General features: G+C 41.7%; 2 protein-coding genes across 4 annotated transcripts; one reads left to right on the top strand and one right to left on the bottom strand.

The window, feature by feature from the left end:
* Window positions 1-1,683: 1,683 nt before the first annotated feature.
* On the top strand, window positions 1,684-14,514 carry LOC134453026 (C-terminal-binding protein 1). Of its 3 annotated transcripts, XM_063203773.1 has the most exons (10): window positions 1,684-1,763; window positions 3,223-3,377; window positions 3,845-3,989; window positions 5,657-5,863; window positions 7,051-7,265; window positions 9,980-10,110; window positions 11,159-11,286; window positions 11,931-12,051; window positions 12,276-12,358; window positions 12,935-13,054. In XM_063203773.1, the coding sequence occupies exons 1-10, from the start codon at window positions 1,757-1,759 to the stop codon at window positions 12,958-12,960; spliced, it is 1,218 nt and encodes a 405-aa protein (XP_063059843.1). In that variant the 5' UTR covers window positions 1,684-1,756; the 3' UTR covers window positions 12,961-13,054. The 3 variants fall into 3 exon arrangements, with proteins under 3 accessions (XP_063059843.1, XP_063059842.1, XP_063059844.1); XM_063203772.1 differs by lacking the exon at window positions 12,276-12,358 and having other exon boundaries at window positions 12,935-14,514; XM_063203774.1 differs by lacking the exon at window positions 12,276-12,358 and having other exon boundaries at window positions 11,931-12,070; window positions 12,935-13,020.
* A 2,691-nt stretch (window positions 14,515-17,205) lies between these two features.
* timd4 (T cell immunoglobulin and mucin domain containing 4) lies at window positions 17,206-22,995 on the bottom strand. Its single transcript, XM_063202262.1, has 7 exons — window positions 22,794-22,995; window positions 21,940-22,419; window positions 21,432-21,500; window positions 20,413-20,489; window positions 19,104-19,215; window positions 18,158-18,191; window positions 17,206-17,560 (listed from the first exon to the last, which is right to left on the bottom strand). The coding sequence occupies exons 1-7, from the start codon at window positions 22,930-22,932 to the stop codon at window positions 17,476-17,478; spliced, it is 996 nt and encodes a 331-aa protein (XP_063058332.1). The 5' UTR covers window positions 22,933-22,995; the 3' UTR covers window positions 17,206-17,475.
* Window positions 22,996-23,541: the final 546 nt, after the last annotated feature.

The raw sequence follows: 23,541 nt of genomic DNA, 5'->3' as shown, positions 1-23,541 counted from the left end.
ATACACTGTACCAGTCCATGAGCCTGTTTCTTGAAGGTATCATTGCTAAGCAGTTAGCAACTTAGTAAGTTGCCTATGGGAAATTGCATTGCAACCAAGTAATTTGCTAACTTTGTTAGCAACGAAACTGTGGAGAAACGCACCCTAGGTCCACCAATGGGTGATGGAGGGAAGGGGTGAATGGGTCAGTTGTCCGGGCCCAGGGAGCGCAGGGGCCAAGAATTGAGTCCCAATTCCATTGTATGCATTGAGAAGTGACCCTTTCAGGAGATTTTGTCCTGGGCCCAGTCCAAGCTGTCAGCGACCCTACACTGTACACACACACAAAAGTACGACATCACAGTACTTTTGACAGTGACAGATGACACTGTTCCAAATACAATAGTTTTAAATGCACAACAGCCATCGTTTAGGGATTAATCTGCCTTAGTTAACTCAGACAGTTGTAAAACCTTCATTCTCTTGACTAAACAAATGGCACCAGGCTCCTCTTCTCTAAGGTTTACGGCCACCCATGGGTTAAATAAACCAGGTTTGACACTTCATCACCTTTGTAATGCACATCCCTACTTTGAGGGAAACCAAGATGAATGCTAGCACTGTTAGATCCTGTGAAAGAATACAAGGTACAAATACTTTTTTTTCTTACCATTATGAATGAATGAATGAATGAATGAATGAATGAATGAATGAATGAATGAATGAATGAATGAGACCCCCCCCCCCACTAGGACTGTACCATCAAAAATTAAAACTTTTTGAAGGTGAAGTGTATCAGGGTTGTGTGATATATCACACATACAATGTGCATATTTCTTTAATATGTTCTAGAACTAACAAAAAAGGTACTAATTGTACAAAAAATATGATGCTAGTCACTTAAAAATAAAAACCAGGGTCTTTTAAGTCTTCTGACATGATATCATGTGGTTGAACGGAATGACCTCTATTCGGTTCATTTGTGCTCAGCTCTAATTTGCAGTGGCATAGTCATGGTGTAGAAATGACGAGGTGTAAACTAGCCTACCCTTCCCCCACGTTAGGAAAAATGTAAAAGTCCGTTAATTTGTTTTGGGGGGAGGGGTTTAGGTTATAACCCTGTGTTCTAAGCTCAATACATCACTTAATTATCAGGTCAGATTTGAAATAGGGTTTCTTCATGGGCTGAAAATGATGACTACAACGACACCAAATATTTGCGAAACATACATGTGTATTTGCGCAATAACTGCAATTGCTGATATTATATCATATGTATGTGGCTGAAAAAAACTCTTATTCTGTGTACACTCAAAAGAAGTAGTATATTTGTTTAAATCTTAAATTAATGTATTGCAAGACAATAGACTGATGAGAATAGATGATTTTTACACCCTCACCTTTTCAAATAGACCTATATTGACTAAGGCATGGCATTTCTATACAAGCATTATAAAATGTCTGGGCAAAGCAGGAAGTATCCAGGCAGCTGTTTTATACTGAAGAATGGAGTACACTTTCACCGCCACACCATGATGCATGCTGCTTCTTTAAAGACGTTAAGGACAAACACTGGGGCAAACTGACCAATGAAAAACCGGCTGCGAATAAGGCCCGCGCCGATTGGGCAAGACAAGGTGACCTTTGTCTGTGATTGGCCCATTGTGTTTCAAAGGAGGAGGAGAGCCCTTGGCTGGGAAGAAGCCAAGCTAGAGCGCTCTGACGGCAAGTGTAAGTGGAGTGGGAGAAAGGAAGACAGAGGCTGGTCGGCTGCAGTATGCAAGGTTGGGGGGTTGACTAATTCTGCTGTTTTTCTGATGGTCGGGGGAGCGAGGTAGCGGGGAGCCTGCCGAGTGGTTTTCATTCTTGCATGCGTGTTCATTCTCATTCCTCTCGTCTGGTCTGGCGGTGGCTGGCTAGTGTTCCTGTAGGCTCTTCCTGCATTGTTTTTGTGTGTGAGTGCACGCATGCGCATTCCTGTCTGTGTGGGGGGCAGGGTGGGGTACTGCAGTACTAGCTACCACACTCAGCCCCTCCCTACTGGCTGGCCCTGACTCCCTTCTCTCGCTCTCACAGGCAGAGGGGGGAGGAATGGCAGGAGCAAGAGAGTGAGCGAGAGAGAGAGAGAACGAGATAGAGAGTGTGAGTGACTGGAAGGAAGGAAGGAGGGGCGTTTATTGCATGGCCATTATGATGCTTGCAGTAGGCCTCCGACACCCAAAAGCAAGGCAGCCGCCACGGCCATATGGTGTGAGCCCTGCCAGCCTTATCTCCGCCGGCCTGCCCATGTGCTATTTTGTCATTTTGTCTACCATTTTCCTTTCATTGTGCCCTGCTTTTCCTGTAGGTTTTGAAGACGTTGGGTTTTTCACGTGTATTGCATGTGGACATGTATTGCACAGGCTAAGATTCTAGCCAGTGTCCGTTATAGCCATTCATCTTTCTGGTCATCAGTGTTTCTGAGCTTATTAGCAGAAATGAGAGTGCTCCGAGCTGTAATGATCCTCTTGATTTTAGGAATAATATGGTTTTAGCAGTAACACGTCCTTCTGATACAGTGTAGCCCAGATAAAGCGGGATGTTCGAATAATTAGCACAGAGTGGTGACTGATCCAAAACAAACCCACATAATTTTGTCTTTAGTAATAGAGTTTGACAAAAAGCTATGTTCTGGTTGCGATACTAGACTGTATGGTCACATTTGATTAGAGCAACTGGGCTAGCTGTACTACTATATTGGATAATATGTGTGGATAGATAATGCAAGTATCTGTTGTTGTTTTCCAACAAACCGCTCTGTTTACAGTTACGGTTGCGTAAGATAAAATAGATGTATTTTTTGTTGCAAGACATAATTATAAATTGGGAAAGCCTTCAGACCTGAAATGGAAACGATCCATTTGCTTTTGCTTTGAATGTTTGACCAGCAATAATCTGAACGCTCTTCAGTGAATTCCACTAGCAATAGGAATTGTACTTATACTGTCATAATACTGTTAATATTTGACCTATCTTTGTGTCGTACTTCATGCACTAATGTCAACATTTACTGTATAAGTGAAGGAGATATTGGAATACCTCATGAACAGCCACCAGCAGACTTAATACTACCACTACTACTACTACTACTTATAAAAAACCTACAACTACCACATGTGACAACTTTGAAACATTCCATATTTCTCCATTCCATTCCGCTCTCTCTCTCTCTCTCAACAAAAACAACTCCCCGACATTACTCAGGAATTCGCCCCCCGATCCTCAATGGGCCGATGCACCCACGTCCACTGGTGGCCCTGCTCGATGGCCGTGACTGCACCGTGGAGATGCCCGTGCTGAAGGACGTGGCAACCGTAGCCTTCTGTGATGCCCAGTCCACCCAGGAGATCCATGAGAAGGTACTGTAAGCTGCCAGCAGTCTGCTGTACTGTATCCTACCATCCCTAGGCTACTATACTATGTACACAGCCCATCTCATCCTCATGTCATCTGCCACCACTACCACACAATCTGTCAGTCACAATGTGCTGCAAAAAGTGTTACAATGTGAACACTGTGAATATTGTCTTGCACAAACCGTCTATTGATTTTCGTAACTCATACGTACATGATTCGTTAATATGGGAATGAAAGAGAAGGTTTTATTGTATTTTATTGTAGACTTGTCTAGGTTTTGTTTATGTATTTGCAAGACTATCTGCTCTAAATGTTTTCCACATTTTTTAGACACATTAAACTACTGATGGGTAAATAACAATAAAAACTGCCTCTTATTGTAGTTGAAGATAGATTCTGAGATAGGTTTTTAGCTGTTCATATTTAATTATGTATAGCACAGTCTGAAAACATTGTTTGTTCTCTACAGGTATTAAACGAGGCAGTAGGCGCTCTGATGTACCATACCATAACACTATCTCGTGATGACCTCGACAAGTTCAAGAGCTTACGCATCATTGTGAGGATTGGAAGTGGTTTTGACAATGTGGATATCAAAGCTGCAGCAGAACTTGGTAAGTAATGTTCATGTGCAGGGCAGGATGTAATATCATGCTATGCATATTTTATTTACGTGTAACTGTGAAAATTAGGTTGGATGTCCACCCACTTGCTCCCGTTTTGCTTTTTTATGGAAGAAAAATAAAAAAGCAAAATGGGAGCATGTGTCCAGACATTTGACTTTATTTTCATGGCTGTTTGACCTCGTATAACATACCATGACATATGACTCATACAAATTAAACAATAATAATCTACAATGTTTTACACAAACTTGAGTATGCATTGATGTGCTTTACTCATTGACGGCAGGACACTACTTTTTTGCCCATAACTGAATGCCCCGATGCAAGGGTTTTTATCTCGTCTTTTTACCTACACCTATTTATCAAAATCTGTGATGAACGAAGGAAGCAAGAAAAAAAGTGAATTTTCATTTATGCAGTGTATGGAAGGTACATTGTGCATTTGTATTTGCATACTGCAAGTGTTTTGATGATAGCGGGCCTTGTCTGTACAAGTCCTACCAAGCGTTCTTCAAAATAGCTGCTCTTCATCCACTGCGGAAACAACATATACTAATACCTGCACGCAACCTCTGGTACTTCTGTTAAATTAATAGTTACAATTCAAAAGACCATACCTCTTCCCATTTGATATGGCTATATGGCAGCTTTGTGTGCATTGTAAAAGTAGTCCTGTGGTATATAGAGAATATACTGTAACTATAACTGTCATTTTTATTGCTGGTGCACATGCTGTAGGCCAAAGTCTCTACTGGGGCAGTTGCAACTTTTGCAGATGGGTGCTTCAAGCAGAGTTGACCACTACCGGCAGTTCAGCTACCTTGTGCTGCTTCTTTGCAATGGCTGTTTTGAGCTTGTACTAACACAAGTGATCGTCTCCACTGTATGCACACAGCTGCAAGCAATGTTTACCCACTAAGGTCTATGCTTGCCGCAATCTACAAGTATACTGTCTGACAACTTGCACCTGTTCCACTTTCTTTGATGTTCTAACACACCTTTAGGTTTACTTCAGGTACAATCTGTTTAAGTTAGTGAGCTAGTTCAACGTAACTTTTAAAACTCAACTACGTGATTATTATCTGCGCAAGCAAACTTATTATTTTGCTGCTCTACATTCTCTAAAATGTTACATGTACTACTAAGTTACTATAACAACTAATTATGTCATCACACTAATGTACAATCATTATTCAACCACATGGTACTGGTTCCTAAGCATTAATTGTGCCCACCAGTTTGCATGCATGCAGTTGTGTATTTTGTGCAATATCTTTGATTTATGCAATGTGTATTATGTATATGCTTGTAGACACCTTAATTTCCTTTGGGATCAATAAAGCCTCTCTATTCTACTCTGATAGGTATTGCGGTGTGTAATGTGCCCTCGTCGTAGTGTAGTACAATGTTAGTTCAGTTTTTTTCCAATGGCTACTAAAGTGCTCCACTGGAGGGACGGTGTGCATTAAGTCCTTCGTGATCAATAAAGCATCTCTTCCACTCTAATATACTCTACTTTACTCTAGGCATTGCGGTGTGTAACGATGTGTATACTCCACTCTACTCTAGGCATTGCAGTGTGTAACGGTGTGTATACTCCACTCTACTCTAGGCATTGTGGTGTGTAACGGTGTCTAAACTCTACTCTACTCTAGGCATTGCGGTGTGTAACGTGCCGTCGTCATCGGTGGAGGAGACGGCGGACACGGCTCTGTGCCTCATCCTGAACCTGTACCGGAGGGTCACCTGGATGCACCAGGTGTTGCGAGAGGGCACAAGGGCCTCTAGCGTGGAGCAGATCAGGGAGGTGGCCGGGGGAGCAGCCCGGATACGGGGAGAGACGTTGGGCATCATCGGCCTGGGTGAGAGGGTCAAGACGTTTTTGTTGTTGCCTTTATTTGACCGGACAGTTGGAGAGGAGACACGGAGAAGTGATGGAAGAGAGAGAGACACGGGAGGGTCAGGAAATGGCCTCGGGGCGGAATTGAACCCGGGTCTCCAGAGTAACAGTCAGTGCCCTAGCCATTTGAGCCTTATCTGAACTTCTCTTCTGCTGGTCCTACTTTTTGTGTACAGTGCTGAAGTGCTAATGTGCTAGTTCAGTAAAGTGCTGAATGAATTAAAACATACTTTATGAGGACTATGTGGATCTGTCATTTAGCGTTACGTACTGTACTGTTTTGAAACTACACATAAAATGTGTAAGAACAAAAGAGAATGTTAAACACAAAAAGTGTTGAGCTAATGCTTTAAGTGTTGATTGCAGTTTTTTTTTAACTGGCTCTTGTCATAGAGAGACCCCCACCAATTGCATTGCGGTCAGTCAAAGTGCTGAGTGTGGGGCGGTGTGACTCCTCACTTCTCTCTTTCTTTACTTCTCTCTTCCTTTCTTTGTAATTGCCTTTCTATTAATAGATGTGAAGTTGGTGCCAGTGTTGTAAATATTATTTTAATAGGACTTAGTAGTGTGCAGCGACTCTATAAATCGTTATGTTGTAGCGTTGGCTTTGGCTGTTTGGACAGTGCGTCGGAAACCACTTTGCTTTCTTTCAATACACTGTAATATTTTGACACTGTAATACCATTTTTAATTTATAGCTGCATTTTTTGCAATGGCATTTTGCTGTTATATTCAACAGTGGTTTAAGCGTTGCAAATAGCCATTTAAATATTTCAAGAGTTTTGTTGCAAAAGGGCGCTTACGTGACTGTTCAGACTGTTACGTGACTGCTCAGAGATGTCTGTTCAGACATCCCATAATCTACGTGTGAATTCATGCCATTAAATTAAGTTGAAAACTTACTTTTTAAACTTATATCAAATCAAATGCATTTTGCAATGCAATGCAAAGCCGAATACAAATATGTCAATTTCCCCAAATGTTCCAAAATGGAAATACGTAACTTTGCAACAAAGCTCTTCCTCTAATCACATGCAGTTATGTACCACTATGTTGCTCCGTCTGCTGGTTGGCTGTCTGGTCTGTTTTTTTGGCGTGAGCTAGGTCTGTTGACCTCGTTTTTATTTTTGTTTGCATTTTTTTCTGCAGGGCGGGTTGGTCAAGCGGTGGCTCTGCGTGCAAAGGCCTTCGGGTTCAACGTGATATTCTACGACCCCTACCTGCCCGACGGAGTGGAGCGCTCCCTGGGCCTGCAGCGCATGACCACCCTGCAGGACCTCCTCATCCACTCCGACTGCGTATCTTTACACTGCAGTCTCAACGAACACAACCACCACCTCATCAACGACTTCACCATCAAACAGGTACTGTACCTGACAAACAAAGCTATACATTCAAAGGAAATTTACACAATTTGACCCAAATTATTCTGGCAGAAAGCAGAAGCACGTTAACTTCATTTTTAGAATAGCGTTCTAGCATTGGTTCTCTGTAAGAGGCCATGTCCGTCCATTTGTCCGTGGGTCTTTAACGCATTCTTTAAATTGGCCAAAACACTGCTTTTGGACGCATCTTTGTCCGCCTGTCGGACTTGTTTCCATATGAATAAGCTCCATACAGTATTCAAAGGAAATTAAAACAATTCAATCCAAATAATTCTGACAGAAAGCTGAGGCACTATTCATCCATTTATGTTCGACACCAGAGCTAATGTACACCAAGTTGACGTCAGTACATCAAAGAAATTGATAGCACTGTAGATAAGTTACATCACTTTGCTGAACACATTAATAGAGACACAAACATGGCTATCTGTTAGTGACACTTGGTTTGACAGGTTATGGTGAGGATCAGGGCTGCTGGCAGCTTTGGCTAGGAAGGAACAAACTCATCATCAATTCATACAATGTAAATTTGCAACTGAGACACCTTTGAAACCACTGAAACACTAACAGTTCATATTATCACAAGGGCTCATATAATAGTCCCCTCAAGCATGCATTTTTAGTACAGGCAGTTAAACTAACCTCCTGTTGTTTACATCTTTAACATTTCTGTGACAAATGGTGAGTAGAGCATAGATGATCTCTTACTGTACATGACTGAGCTCAAGACCAACAAAAGGGGAACTACGGCATTGATACCTTGTAATGAAAAATAAGCAGGGACATGTCTGACTCTTAATTTCATTGATACAAAGCCTGACTTTGATCAGGCATACAGCGCAGTATATCAGCCGAATAAGCCATTCCTGATTAGCCTTAACCGTAACCTTGTAAAGGGAAATTTTGAGTCTCATTTGGAAGCAAACTGAGAGCTGCTTCTGGAAACATGGCAATAAACCCTAAGTTGCTTCCACTGTAGCCTACAGCTTTGTGAAGACTGCAGATTTCATTGCTAGTGTGTAGGACTACTTGACGGGTGTTGACAGCACTGGGTCCTGTGGTATAAGAGTAATGTCTGTAACATCTGGATTGCCTTAACTCTGTGGACTAGAGACTGTCAGCCAAGAGCTATGAATTTGTTACTAGGCTTCTCCCTTTGCTCTATGCAGACTGGATTTCTGGATTTCTACACACAGGCCCTGTCACATATTAGCATTGCTTCATTGTTTCCATTAAGTGTAGTACACAAACCCACAAAACAAATATCATGTGATGAACTGTGACATTGCAAATGTCACATTGCGTGTCAACTGTGCGGTCTCCTTAGATCAAACATTCACTCATGTCAATTTCAAGTCACGTAGGTGAGCGCTGTCACAGACCAGGAAAGATGGTGAAAGATTCATTAACAACACAACGCCTTCTACTACACTATCACCAGTAATAACACGAACAGCTCATGACACGAAGGGCACAAGACGAGAAAGCAGACTATGCAGCTGTGCAGACTATGCGCCCTCTTGCAGCATTTAGGAAAACTACAACCAGAGAGTCTGTCTTTGAGAATTTGTCATGAATTTGTCAAGCAACAAGGCTTCCTTTGGGAGCGTGAAGATGAATGACCTTACATCTGAAAGCTGGCTTCTTCAGTTTTTTACTAGAACTAGAAGCTACATATTTGTGTAAGTGGAGGATAATCTCTACCCTCACACCCCTCTATTGAGTAGAGTCCACACCATTATTCTGATTCACAAAATTTTTCTTTCAGAAATTGTTTTTTATTTAATGTTATTTTAAAGCTATGCCTTTTTTTTGCAGAATTCAACATTTTGGATTTGTGGATGCTGAATTTTCACTGAACATTTTTACTCCATCTATATGGCACCAGGTTAATCAGTAAAGCCCTGTAATCAAAAATTCAACATTCGTCTTTGATCAAACTGCATTTTTTTTGCAATGGCTCTTTCCATGATGGAATGTCAAACTTGAAAAAAATTGAAACACCAAACCATTGTTAGGACAAGCTGAGGTGCTTGATGACTGAGAAAACATTTACGAAATGATGCAAGAAAGACCTGTTTTTCTGGTCTCTGAAGAATACAGATCTTTTGCCAGCGAAAAAACAAAAACAATAACTTGGCCAGTTGTGAATAAGTTAAATTCCTAGACAGTTGGGCTTTGTTGTTCTGTCAAGTCACAGGTTCGAGCCCCACAAGAATGCAAACCTTATGCCAAAAACAATACCTTCGCCAGTTCATTCCCAAAATACTTCCTCTGGTTCTCACATGGTTGTCTATGTTCAAGATTTAAAAAGTCTTGTATTACGGTTCTGGTACAGTAGACGTGACTACTAAGTTAAATTCTTAGTCAGTTGGGGTTTGTTGTACTGTATTGTCAAGTCGCAGGTTCAGGTCTCAAATAGTGTGAAGAACGTAGGTGGAGGAGCACTGGAGAAGTAATTAATGCTCCCCATCAGGCTCATCCACACAGTAAATTTTGCCGTGTTAATTTATCACTTGGAGAGTCAAATGTATGACTCTTATAGCTGATCCTATTCTTCAAGTGTTGAATCAATCAAATTACTGTACACCTAAATAACTTGAATCATACTGGATGAATACAAACAATCAAACAATAGTAACAGCACTCTCCGAAACCAGTCAACAACTAAAGCTTCCTTGCTGTTTGCACAGATGCGGCAGGGGGCATTCCTGGTGAACACGGCCCGAGGGGGGCTGGTGGACGAGAAGGCCCTGGCACAGGCCCTGAAGGAGGGACGGATACGAGGCGCTGCCCTGGACGTGCACGAGTCAGAGCCCTTCAGGTTGGTCATACTCATTTTCCCACTTATTTTCGCTCTCTCACTTGGTGCCAGGTACTGACTGATCTAGTTGTTATTCTGGACTCACACAGAGAAAAGTATGTAACAGAGCACTCCGCAGGAGGCGTGCATGTAATACTGAGTAGAGGCAGACTGTCAGGGCCGGATTATGGCCTCCAAGGACCCCTAGGCAACAGGTTGCGGTAGGCCCCCGTGGAAGGTAAATTTTGAGACAAAATGAAATAGGATACAGCATCATAATTCATGGTGAATGAAGGTTAGCTTAACTGTGGAGAGGAGTGTTAATAAGATGTAAAACCACGCCTAACATGGCAGACAAATTCATTCAATACCACATCTTGTAAATTTTCTGAAATTATTGATCCTTCTCCCTTTGGCCAATTGGGGGCCCCCATGGCAGGCTGGGGAACCCAAGGCTGCAGTCACATCTAGCCTAGGCGTTAATACGGCCCTGCAGACTATCATCCAGCCTCATGAGACGGAATTCTAACTATCACTGTAAAGAGAGCGCCGGGCAGACTCAACTAGAACAGGGTGCCTGATGGACCTTTTTAATGTTGTTTCACCTGAAGAGTGTTTGTTCATCCATGGTATTGATAATTAACAAAAATAAAAGCAAAATACGAAAAAATAATATGCAGCATCATTATTTGAAGTTATTTTATACAGCACTGTTTACATAGAATGTAGATTCTTTCATTTCTTTGACTCTATGGAAGGCATACAATCAGCATTATACTTGACTGACCCTTTATCTATTCTATAGTATTTGTTACATTTTTTATATTTTAGTATTTATCATATTGAGTTACGTGTTCTGTATTATGTCATGTGTTAGTCTATTCTCTCTTCAGTGAGCGCAATACATTTTTGTCTTGTGTTGGCGTAATTTCTACTCAGTAAACTCAACGTGTTCTTGTCTTCTGTTGTTTTTGTAGTTTCTTCTAATTAATCTTAATGTGTTCTTGTCTTTTGTTGTTGTAGTTTCTTCTAATTAATCTTAATGTGTTCTTGTCTTTTGTTGGTGTAGTTTCTCCCAAGGGCCTCTGAAGGATGCCCCAAATCTTATCTGCACCCCCCACACTTCCTGGTATAGCGAGCAGGCCTCGGTGGAGGCCCGGGAAGAGGCAGCTAAAGAAGTCCGACGTGCCATTACAGGTGCCCAGTCCTTTGAGTGTGTGTGTGTGTGTGTGTGTGTGTGTGTGTGTGTGTGTGTGTGTGTGTGTGTAAGTGTGTGTGTAAGTGTGTAAGTGTGTGTGTGTGTGTTTGCAATTTCCACAAACTGTGATTATTCATGAACAGGGGATGGTAGCTTAAGTTTCCTTCCTGAAATACAGTTCGGCAAATTTCGAAGAATTGTGGCAATTGGGAATACCAATTTAAAAATAATAATAGCCTTGCCGCTTAAGCCATCAAATGTGACTACTACATCTTCCTGCCTACTATGTTTTTCTACATACCTGCTATAGCCAGAGCAGTGTATAAAGATGACAGATCCAGGGATGTAGGATGGAAGAGGGTGAATCTGCTTGCAGTTGATGTCCTGTTTTTTCAGACACTTTGGTTAAACCATCTGTCAAGAGTAATGCAATGCATGATATTAGCATCAGCTAAGTGTAATGTAATGTAATGTAATAATAACACAACACAACATAATGTAACATGATACAAATTCCTGTCCAGGGACTACTGGTGAAAATTAGACTTGTGGATATAATCTGGCTCAATATATTGTGCATTGCCCCTGTTCAATTAAAATTAATGAATTAAATAAAAATATTTTTCCTGTGTCTCTCACCTAGGACGCATTCCTGATAGCCTGAAGAATTGTGTGAATAAGGAATATCTCAAGACTGCCCCCCAGTGGCCGACCATGGACCCCAGCACAGTGCACCCTGAGCTGAACGGAGCGGGCGCATATAGGTAAAGACAAGACTCTGAGGTAGCTAACGCATATTCATTACAATCACTAGTGTGAGTCTACTATACTGTATGTGGTATTTGTACTGTATGTGACGAAATATTAGTATGTCTAGGGGTAGGCAAAGCTGTGACAGGAAGGGTCTCTAAAACCTACTGCTTTAGATTTAACACTTAATCATTTCAATGAATCACGTCTGAATTCCTTCCACATGACAAAACCAAAGAAAATTACTCACAGAGGCTAGCAGTCTGGCTAACACCTACCACAACATGGTGATAGGCAACGCCATGAACGTTGAAGCGATTTGTAAGTTAGTTTTATTCACTTTTACTCACAGATTAGGGTTGCACAAAAGTTGCACACTTTTGGCATGTTATAAGTGATAATAACTATGCAACTTTTGTTTTGATACTCACCAAGGACAGGATTAAACATTCACTGCCTATAGATATGGCACAAGCTAACTCGCAACCATGCGCTTCCCCAACAGACCACTGGAGAAGCCAAGAGAAAATTCATCCTATGATTAGTTGAACCGCCATTTGACCATCTACCGACTTGTGAACACAATTCATTTACCTTGAAAATGTCACATAGTGTTGCTTTAAACTCTTAAGACATGGCCCCTGTTATAATTTGGTGTTACCAGAAAGTTAATAACCGAGTCGAAATGTACTGTATTACTACGTAAAGACTGTAATGCCATTGTAGTGTGTTAGTTAAGTAGTGGTAGTAAAAGGTAATACAGTCTTTTCAACCACTATTACGATAGTCCCCTGGTGGAACGATGCTTATTAAGAGGCTATGAAGAGAGTATTTTCACAGCTGTATGGACAGTGCATGGAAGACTACTTACACATCAAGTTGTCCTGTGTTGCTCAGGTTCTCCTCAAACCTGGTGGGGGTGACTGCAGGCGGCCTGATTGGCGCCGGAGCCGCGATGGAGGGTATCGTTGCCGGAGCACTGCCCATGGCCCACGGGGTGGCTCCCGTCTCCCGTCCGCCCCATACCCCGTCCCCCAGCCAGCCCTCCAAGGCTGAAACAGACAGAGATATACCTGCCGATCAGTAGCAGCAGTAAATCCAGTACAGCCTCCCCGATTGCCTGTTTGCATCGCCCACAATTTGGCGTTGCCTTGTGTCAAACAACAAAAAAAGGAAATTAAAAAAAGAAGAAAAAAACAAACAAAACATCACAACGACAACAACAGCAACAACTCAAAAGACAATACAATCTTTTTCTTCCCCCCTCTTTTTGTTTTCTTTTACAAATGTGCCGCCAAGAAATCTCAGAACACAGCCAAGAGAAATAGCTGAAGTTTTGAAAGGAGGGATGATTTTGGAGAAAAATGACTGTTTTTATTCGTCAAATTCAACATAGTGACACAGTGAAGAGAACGCCTTGTCATACTGAACTGGGAAAATGACCTTGTCATGACCTTATCTTTGTCATTTCTTTTTTTCTTTCTTTTTTATTATTATTCTGTTGCCTTTGTTTTATATTTGGATTCCTGTGACTTGTTTGTTGGTGTTTCCCCCCTTGGCATTCAAGTAGACACGAAACATAGTTTAAACATCTAGTCAGATAATACAGCTTTAGCATAAGAAGAACATGTTTTTCTACACAGCAAAATGTTAGTTCAGTTGCTGACATTTAGTTCTGGTCTCTCACATAGGTAGCGCCCTGTCATACATGTTTAGGAGTGAGGACTTTCACTAGAAACATGCTTTGCCCGTGTTACTTTTACCCCTGTAATTTAAATCGCACAATGACGTTACTTTGAACAAGGTAAAAAGCAGAGAACCAAGCCAAGGTGTTTTGTAAATAACTGCCCCCATCCTTATGTTTAAATGATGATATTTCACTAGACATTTACGCCTATTGTAGCCTTTTTATGGTGAGTATGCAGAGATAGCTATTGCAGTTAATTAGGTCAATTTATGGTTCCTGTGCAAGTGACTTCAGAAGGCAAGCTACGAAATAGCAAAGTAATTATGTAGTTCCCCTTTGAGTGGCCGTAGTTCTTAATAAATAATAATTAAAATAAAAAGAAACACAAAAATTGTCAGTGTGAACATAGGGTGTATTAATATAACCTGACAAAAAATGATATGAAACCCATGTTGTGCTCTGCTCTGTGTCTGTAGCTTGTCTCAATATTCAGATGTAAGCAATACAACTTTAAAAAAAAAGACCCATTACAATTACCTTTTAGTAAATTGCATACAATTTAATAAGGAGTTTAATCGTTTCATAGTTTTACAGGTCAGTTTGCAAACAGTCATATGTAATCTAAAATGTTTGTTTTCCATCATATTTCCACTGGTTACTGGTCAACATTTCTCTGATAGAATTTGAAAATATATCCAAAACATGAATGCATTTTGTTTACGTGCAATCAGTGAATACTGTATTGTTTTTTTGTAGTTGTGTATTTAAAATAATAATTATAGTTGATTCAGTATAGTATGTTTCATCGTGTTTGTAACGACTGTGTGTAAAAAAAAAAAAAAAGTCTGGGTTTTATGGAGGGGCGCATTACCTGATACCTGATTGTGACTGCTGTGGCATCCAGCGACGAGGCATTTACCATAACCAATATAGTTATAAAACCTTGTTCTAAAATAGGTTTCCAAGGACTTGCTGGACTGAGGAATACGCATATGTCTTCAAAACACTGCGGCAAATGTAGTTCTGGGCTATGAATGCACACTGAGGTCCATTAATTATATCCCCGAAACGCGGAGCGTCGGGGATGTAATGGTTTTGCGTGCGCCGCCGCCGCCGCGTCCGCGTCCGCGTCCGCGTCCGCCGCCGCGTCCGCCGCGTAAGGTCTTTCGTGTTAACGCGATAACTTTTGAACGGATGTTTGGATTTGTCCCAGATTTTTTGGGTGAATGCTCTAGGGCAGGTTCATGAACTGATTCGAGTTTGGAGGTCAACACTTTCAAGATGGCTGAATTCAAGATGGCCGAATTTTTGTTTGGTCCATAACTTCTGACCGGGTGGATGGATTTGTCCCAGATTTGGTGTGTGAATGCTCTAGGGTAGGTTCATGAACTGCTTCGAGTTGGGAGGTCAGCACTTTCAAGATGGCTGAATTCAAGATGGCCGAATTTTTGTTTGGTCCATAACTTCTGACCGGGTGGATGAATTTGTCCCAGATTTGGTGTGTGAATGCTCTAGGGTAGGTTCATGAACTGATTCGAGTTTGGAGGTCAACACTTTCAAGATGGCTGAATTCAAGATGGCCGAATTATTCTTTGGCCCATAACTAATGACCGGGTGGATGGATTTGTCCCAGATTTTGTGTGTGAATGCTCTAGGGTAGGTTCATGAACTGATTCGAGTTTGGAAGACAACACTTTCAAAATGGCGGAATTTTCATTTGGCCCATAACTTCTGACTGGGTGGATTGATTTGCCCGTTAACACCTTATTTTAATGGTTCACCATTTCGGTGAATCTACCATATTAGGTACAGTGTAATAACCAATGTAACAACCCATGTAATACTAGTGTAATACCAGTGTAACAATATGCAATATCAGGTACAGTGTAATAACGAGTGTAACAGTATGCAATACCATGTAATATAGTGTAATATCAGTGTAACAATATGCAATACCATGTAATACCACTTACGCACAAACACATGATGTAAGTAAAAAATTACATTGTATTAAATATTGTTACACTGGTTATTACACTGTACCTAATGTGGTATATCCACTGAACCATTAAAACAGTATTACCATTTGCCCCATTTTTTGCTTCATTTTCACAATAGTCGTTTGGTTTTAAGCCTATGCACGTCATGTCACGTCTGTATGTATCATATACGTTTACGAAATGGTGGACGGGAGTGGTAGGAATGATGGGGGACTGGAAGCGTCGCGTTTCGGGGATATACCTTAAGCAGTCGAAGGCGACTGCACAGGCAGTCTAGTATTAATTCGTTGTGCGTAATGGTGTGATGAAATTAGCTAGCAGAATCACATCTCGTGCGCAAACAAGTCCAACATTGGATGTGCATTTACGCTGCGTGTTTCTTCTTCTTACCACTTGGTAAAGTGCTCCTTTTAATTACATATACTCGTGGAAAGTCCATGTTCACTGACAACCATGATGCCTGATGTGGTAAGTAATGTTGATACATTGAAACATTTATTTGAACTTTTTTAAGTGTTAGCTAAAAGCTAAAATTGTATTGCTGTTTGCCAAGTGGCCGGTATTGATAAAGTTGACGGACGGAAGACGACATACAGAATAGCTTTGCAGAGTTCATACTTACTGGTGGTGTGAATCGGGCCTACTGTAGCATTGTCTTCGTAACTGGACAAAAAGTGCCAGGTCATGTCAGCATCAGGTAGCCACGCTTCCGTTCCATAACAGATGGTCAGCTGCGAGGAGAGCACGTGCTATGTGTGTGTGTAAAGAATGGTCTGTCAGACTCCGTGCAGGTGCAGCAGTGCTGGTGATGAAGGCTCTCAAATTGTAGTTATAAATCGTGCCATCACAGCAATCCCCGGACATAGTTGAAAAGTTAGACAAAATGCATACGTCCCTTAGTTATTTGGGAATTAAAGCCTAGTTCTATACTAAGCATAGTCCACAGAAACCACTCGAACAAGGTAATGTCTGCCATCTTGTGGTAGTAAATACATATTGTTGAGAGAGAGAGAGAGAGAGAGAGAGAGAGAGAGAGAGAGAGAGAGAGAGAGAGAGAGAGAGAGGGAGGGATGAATGGACGACTAATAATTTTACAATATCAGTATTCAGTAACCCCCTAACCATATAAAAATCAATATATTTAGACAATGGAGGTTAAACATGGTGGTAAGTTTGGCATGTTAAATATTTGTCGTTAACTGAAGGCTATTGATAGCATTGCATAAACTTCACAGGATTAGGCCTATAGATTATTGCAACTTTGCAAGTAAAAATGTGGGCAAATTTCGGCTTGTTTGATACTCTTTTTTCCAATAGATCAAAAAAGAGGAGTTGGTTTGTTATATTACATTATTGTTATATTAACCTACTGGTGTTTTATTTTGACTACTTTATCCAACCAACCTTGCAGCCAAGAAAGCCATCTTCCCTGCCATGGCACAAAGCATGAAAATAAAGAATCACTCACACATGTCTGACAAAGAGAAAAGAGAAACTACTTTTTTATGATACATAGTAACAGCAATTTACAGCAAAATCTCATGCTTACCAATGAAGGACTGTCCTATTTACCAGTAGCGTACCAGCAATAGCTTTCATGCATTGTAATTTTTTGAATATGCATTTATAAATACAGCAATGCGTACTGTAGAATATATGAAAGGGTAAAATGACACGTGTGTTGTGTACAAATATTACAGCAAAAAATACATAGTGTGGGACAGAGCAGGCCCGGCGTGCGATACAGTTCCTTATTCAATAGTGTAGATGTTCTCAGCCACTGGTCTCCTGGTCCTGATCTCGTAGATGATGTGACGCGGCTCCTTTGATGACAAGCTGCAGAGAGAGAGATCAGTAACCTTCAATAACCCTCAACTTTACTGAAAATAGATGAGCTGTTTTTTTACTATATGATTTTGATAGGACATTACATGTTAGAAATCTCATTGTCATAAGCAAACTATATCACAGTAAATTTTGCAGTGTTAAGTTATTGAACACTCAAAGAAGAGTAGGGCCAACTAGAAGAGTGTTACATTTGCTCTCTTCAAGTGTTGCATCAACACTGCCAAAATCTACTATGATGTGCAGTAGTAGGATGCCACTTCCAATTCTATAATGCCTCAATATTATAGCGTAGAAATCTAGACGCCCCTAGTGGCCGCAAAATGAATTGAATGCTCTGATTGGTTGTTCGCCATCTTATTGCGTTGCATTGAGTGCAGAGGAAACCGTTTATCCCGCCCACACTGCTGCCCAGCGACCCCAGACCCCGGCACAGCTTTGCTGTAGGGGTTTTTGGCGCGGCCAGGCTATCAATATTATAGAATGGCCAACCAAGAGGACGGCACATACCGTGACTTCTGAGGATTGCTACACATTATGGAAGAGCTTATTGATGCTCCTTCAGTCACATTATTACACAGTACGTACCATCCTACATCCAGAGCTTTTCTGTGGAGTCCACCTACAAGAAGAGAAGAGCAAAGTGTAACATTAGTATTACAGTGTTTTTGTGGCAATCCTGCCCCCATCCAGCCCCCGTCCTCTGGAGAACTCTTCCCCATCAATACAATTACTGTAACCTACTGTATGTCAGAGTTGTCAATCAAGGAAACAAGAACCCTGCCCCCTAACCCCTCTAACAGCAATGCCCACTCTTGTCTCAAGCACCCCGTTACAGTCGGCTGATTCACAGCTGCTTAGTCGAACATTTTCACAGGGTTTTCACTTTCTAGGAACCAGGGATTGACACCTTTGCTCACATATCATATGGATTTCTGCAGATTACTCCAGTCTCCAGAGTTAGAGCGCTGACTTTTAAATTTGAGGGTTGCAGGTTCAAAGTTGAGTTGAGCAGAGTTGAGCAGAGTTGTATAAAGTAGAAGTAAAAGTACTGTTGAAAGTGTAATTACAACACTAGTGGTATGGTGTTACATAGCTTCATTATTATATTATATTATATTATATTATATTATATTATATTATATTATATTATATTATATTATATTATATTACATCCATAACAGTACTTCTACTTCTAGTTTATACAATTCTGCTTACCAGCACCTCCATTGGCCTTGAGCAAGGCACCTAACCCCACATTGCTCTAGGGACTGCAACCAATACCCTGCAAATAACTGTTACACTTTGGATAAAAATGTCAGCTAAGTGTAATGTAATGTAAAGGTGAGGCCAGGCAGTGAGTGTACGTTTGAGGGCTAGGGGAATCAGATTCTCTTTTGCTCTCAGTGTGTTGTACTGTATACAGTATGTACTACATCAGTAGCCTCCCTATAGGCTGTATTATGTGTGTACTGCTGACATGTGCTGTGTTTGGTGTTAGGTGAGGCCAGGCGGTGATTGTGAGCGTACGTACGTTTGAAGGCCAGGAGCATAAGAGCGGCCACCAGGAGCAGCAGCAGGCTGAGGGACAGGGACAGCACCGGGATGTTGATCTGCAGTGTGATGCTTGGAAACGAGTCCTCAAACTGGAACAGAGCAGAGGTACACATCACATCAAACTTAGCTGATACCGGGAGGCACTGTACAGAGCAGGCTGCACGTTTATGGGGGAATATTCCCCCTTCTGATTTTGGTATCTCCACTTAGGCCGAATCCCATTTCTAATTTCTACCCCTACCCCGACGCCTTCCCCTTGCCACTCATGCCTTCAATCGAAGCAGTAAGGTGTAGGGCTTGAAACGCAACACCTACGAATTGAGACACCCCTCCAACAATCACGGAATGACTCTCACAGCTGTCACGATTTTTTTCATGTGCGTTTCACAGAGACAATGACCATGACACATTGGGGCAATGTTAAACTTAGTACAATGCAACAATTGTTACAACTGTAAAGCCATTCATTACGGCGAAAATACTTGATGCTGCCATTTTTAAAGGCAATTCATTCAGGGAATTCGGTCGTACCCCTCTGTTTGAAGTGTGCCTTCGGATAATCTCCGTTTGAAGGGGTAGAAAGCCTTTTTTTCAGCCTTTTCCGAGATCCTAGTCATTGTAATGGGGGCAGAGTTTGTTTACATTAGGGATGCAAATTATCGATTAATTCATTAATCATTAGTTGATAGCCTTATCGATAAACTTACGATTAATTGATAAGCCGCGTTTCCCCCCCAAATCTCAATGTTTCTCTGAAAAAAACTACTAAATCTAAAAAATGTAATAAAAAATTGAGATAAAATGCCACATTTAAATGAATTCTATTTCAATTCTTTAATCCAAAGGTGATTTACATATTCCCAATATTCACAGCCCTCTTCACACACACTCTTCATATGCCCATTTCACCTGGGTCTCTTATCAGTTGAATTGTCGATTAATTGCGATTAATGTTTTTTAATCGATTAATGCATTGATCGATTAAAGTTGATTAATCGATTAATCGTTTGCATCCTTAGTTTACATATCAAAAAACATGTTGATTTATTCTCAAAAACATCCAAAAGGTTATGCAACATCAGAAGAGAACTAGTAAACAAAATCTGCCCCCAATAGCTCAGATTTCGGGAAGGGCTGAGCCGAAAAATGCAGCATCACCGGGTACTGACAAGTCAAGGGTCGCGTGAGCAATACAACAGCATATTGAAATCGGCAGAAGTACTCCTTTAAAATGTGCTTTACAAGGCTTGTTCTTTGCTACAGTCACATGGAGTGGGACAACTCACCAGTGTGTCAGTTTGAATGTGGCTCACATTCTGCCTTACAATGTCAAAATGGGATGACAGGACATTCCTCCAATGTACTGGCAAAAAGAAAAACATGTAAAACAGTCATATTGTGGCATGGCAGGTTTTGCATGACTGTTTTGTCAGACCTTGAGAGTTTTTACAGAGCTAATTAGATTTTGAGTGGGAAATATAATAATTTCAGAACCAGCAATCAGCCAGCAAATGTATAGCCCATTGAAGTAGGAACAGTAGCAGTGACATGGACATGAGCACCACTCATAAACACTCAAAAACTATTTTCAACTATTTTCAAGATTTAATAACTTCTGAGTCACAGTGTTCCCTGACAGTGTTCCAATCCAATCAGTGAAATTCCAATCTCTGTCACTGAATGTACAGTATTGGTGTGATTGCTTGTATGGTAGCTTCATTCAGAGGCATTTTAACATGCAGATGAAGCCCACCTCTATAAATCGGTTAATATGTGAGACTGGTCAGACTAATCTCCTAGGAGCTTTGTTGAGGCGTTGGGCTGGCAAGCCACGTACCTGTTGCTTCAGAGCTCAGAGCTGCTCATCTGCTGTGGGCTGCACCAGCTGATCTTACAGTAAGTTCCTTCGTAGGCTACAGTGAGCGTAAATTGTGCCTACATTCCAGTTTAGAGACGGCTCAAAAATACAGACTGTACTACCGGTACGCAAATAATTTCAATGTTACACTAGATTAAACTTAAAGCTCCATTTTAGGCAATAAACTCAGTAAATATCCGTTAATTAAAAACCGTAAAGATGATGGAGATAGAATATTATGACAGGAATCAAATCTACACTGTACATACATTCCATAGCCTCCTTGTGCACATGGGCCCGCCGGCAGGCCCATGGGGCTGGAGGCCCGACTATAAGCTGATTTCTACTACTATCTCAACTCCACTACATATATACAGATTGACTTTTTGCTATTCACCTGGTCTATATACAGTATGTAGTGCTTCAGCAGGGCTCAGTTCTGCTTACCTGTGGTGGCTGGAGGGGGATCTGTGATGGTTGCAGTTGTTGTTGGTGGTGCCGTTGTACTGGGAGGAGCTACATTACACAAAGAAAAAAAAACAAGGACAAGAAATTAAAGGACAACATGAAAAAAGCCTGGTGTTAATGATTCTCTTGCATGTACGTATATATGAAGTGGGAAATTGTATTTTTTAAAAAGGCTGCATAAAACCCAGACCTTCACATCTGTCATTTTTATCACCAGTCTTGCTCGAAAAATATGGCATAGTGCGCCTGAACATAAGTCACATGGCTGAAACCCCATGGTGCCCGTTGTACCTCAGGACCTCAACATTGCAATTTGCTAATTGCCATCTTACGCATGCAGTTATGAGGTGGGGGAGGCAGGGGTCAGGAAAGGGGGGGGGGGGGGTTCGGTTACATAAATCAGTAATTAAACATTAAACATCTCTACCTCTCACAATTTGCATGTTAGTTAATGCATGCACTTACTTCGTGATGTGCACTTACATACCTTTAGAAACCACCAGCGTGTAAGACACCTTTTTGTCATTGAAAAGTCCATCTATGTCCACTCGGCAGCAGTAGGGTCCGTTGTCCGCCTGCTGGATCCTCTGAATGCCCAAGTCCATTTGTCCCGAGAAGGCATCCCCGATTAGCCTGTACCTGTCAGAGACCGTGGACACCACCCCGTTGTCATCGGCCTGCACCAGGATGTCGTTACACCAGAAGGTGCCACAGTCGCGTCCCCAACACACATGGCTTACTCCATGACGTCGCACGGAGTACTGGCATGCAAGCACTACAGAACTGCCCTCTGTCACCCTGTACGGCTGGTTGGATGACTGAAGCCCTGTGGAGGAGAGAGGATGACTTAACTGAAGTATCAAGTTTTTATTGCCTCCAGATTGCTTAAGTAGTTGGATGAGCAGTTGTTTTTTTTTCGGCGTCATCTTCATCTTCCAAGGTGAATCATGTTGTGATGCAATATGAACTTTGAAAATGAAAAGAATGAACACCACCACACTCATTTTGACTGAATGGTTCTCCTCAATTGCTTCCCCTTACTGCATAATTGAGAACATGGTTTGCAATGGAAATAGCAGTGAAGGAACACTTTCGCATTCACCTTCTTGATATGTTTAAAAATAGCTTTGATTTCAAGTAAGTGATACCAGTTTCATTTTCAAATTTGTCACATTTCTCCTCTTTCTGCGACAACATTGCATAACAAAAAGCAAACATTAAACAGCCATGTCGCTGGAGGCCTTCAAATACCTTTTATTAAATCAAATATACTGAAATAAATTGAATTTGTTACAATACAATATTTGCATAGGACATGTAAAATGTATGGAAATGACATGCAGTCCAGCGTCTGGCGCCATGCTGTGCCTCTTATTGACTTGCCTGAGATGGGCAGGAGGAGCAATATCCACTGCAGCAGAGTTGAGCTTGAGGGAGCAGCCATTCTGTATGTGAGGAGCGTGTTTGCAGTAGTAGCCATTCCGCATGTGTGAAGTGTGTGTGTGTGTGTGTGTTTTGCAAGGCAGCCTGGGATGGTTGTAGTCAGTGGCAGAACAATTGCACACAGGGCCCCGTGGCAAAACACTCATAGACCTGCCCCCCATATACAGCATGCCAAGGTCATAATAGGGCCCTCACCACCAATATGGGATGACTCTGGGCCCAGGGGCAAATATCCCTCTCGTCCCCCCCTATAGCTCCACCCCTGGTTGTAGTAGTGGTGGTGCTACTGGGTGCTGCCAGAGGAGGAGGGCTGGCCTGTTGTAGTGTCCAAGAGAATGGGCCCCTGTGTTCTCGTGCCAGTGACATCTCCAGCCTGGACAGACTAGCCTGGCTGATCTACTATCTATCCGTGGCCAAGCGACGGCCTGGACTGGAGTACAGACTATAGTCTATTGTGGAGGCCGCATGGGGTTAGCTGTGTGCCTTTGTTTCGTTTTGTTTTGTTTTGTTTATGTCTTTCTGAGCTCAGGCTTCAGTGTGAGAGGCAACTGTAGGAACTGCTCTGAGGTCAGGGCTTTGGCCCCGCCGAGCGGGTTCCTACTACACATGTGTTTCATGCTGTGCTGTTGGTCAGTGACGCATACTG

The sequence above is a fragment of the Engraulis encrasicolus genome, chromosome 7 (genome assembly GCF_034702125.1).
Source record: "Engraulis encrasicolus isolate BLACKSEA-1 chromosome 7, IST_EnEncr_1.0, whole genome shotgun sequence".
NCBI classification, from domain to species: domain Eukaryota; kingdom Metazoa; phylum Chordata; class Actinopteri; order Clupeiformes; family Engraulidae; genus Engraulis; species Engraulis encrasicolus.
The sequence above is the reverse complement of the archived record's forward strand: the minus strand, read 5'-3'. Positions and strand labels throughout refer to the sequence as shown.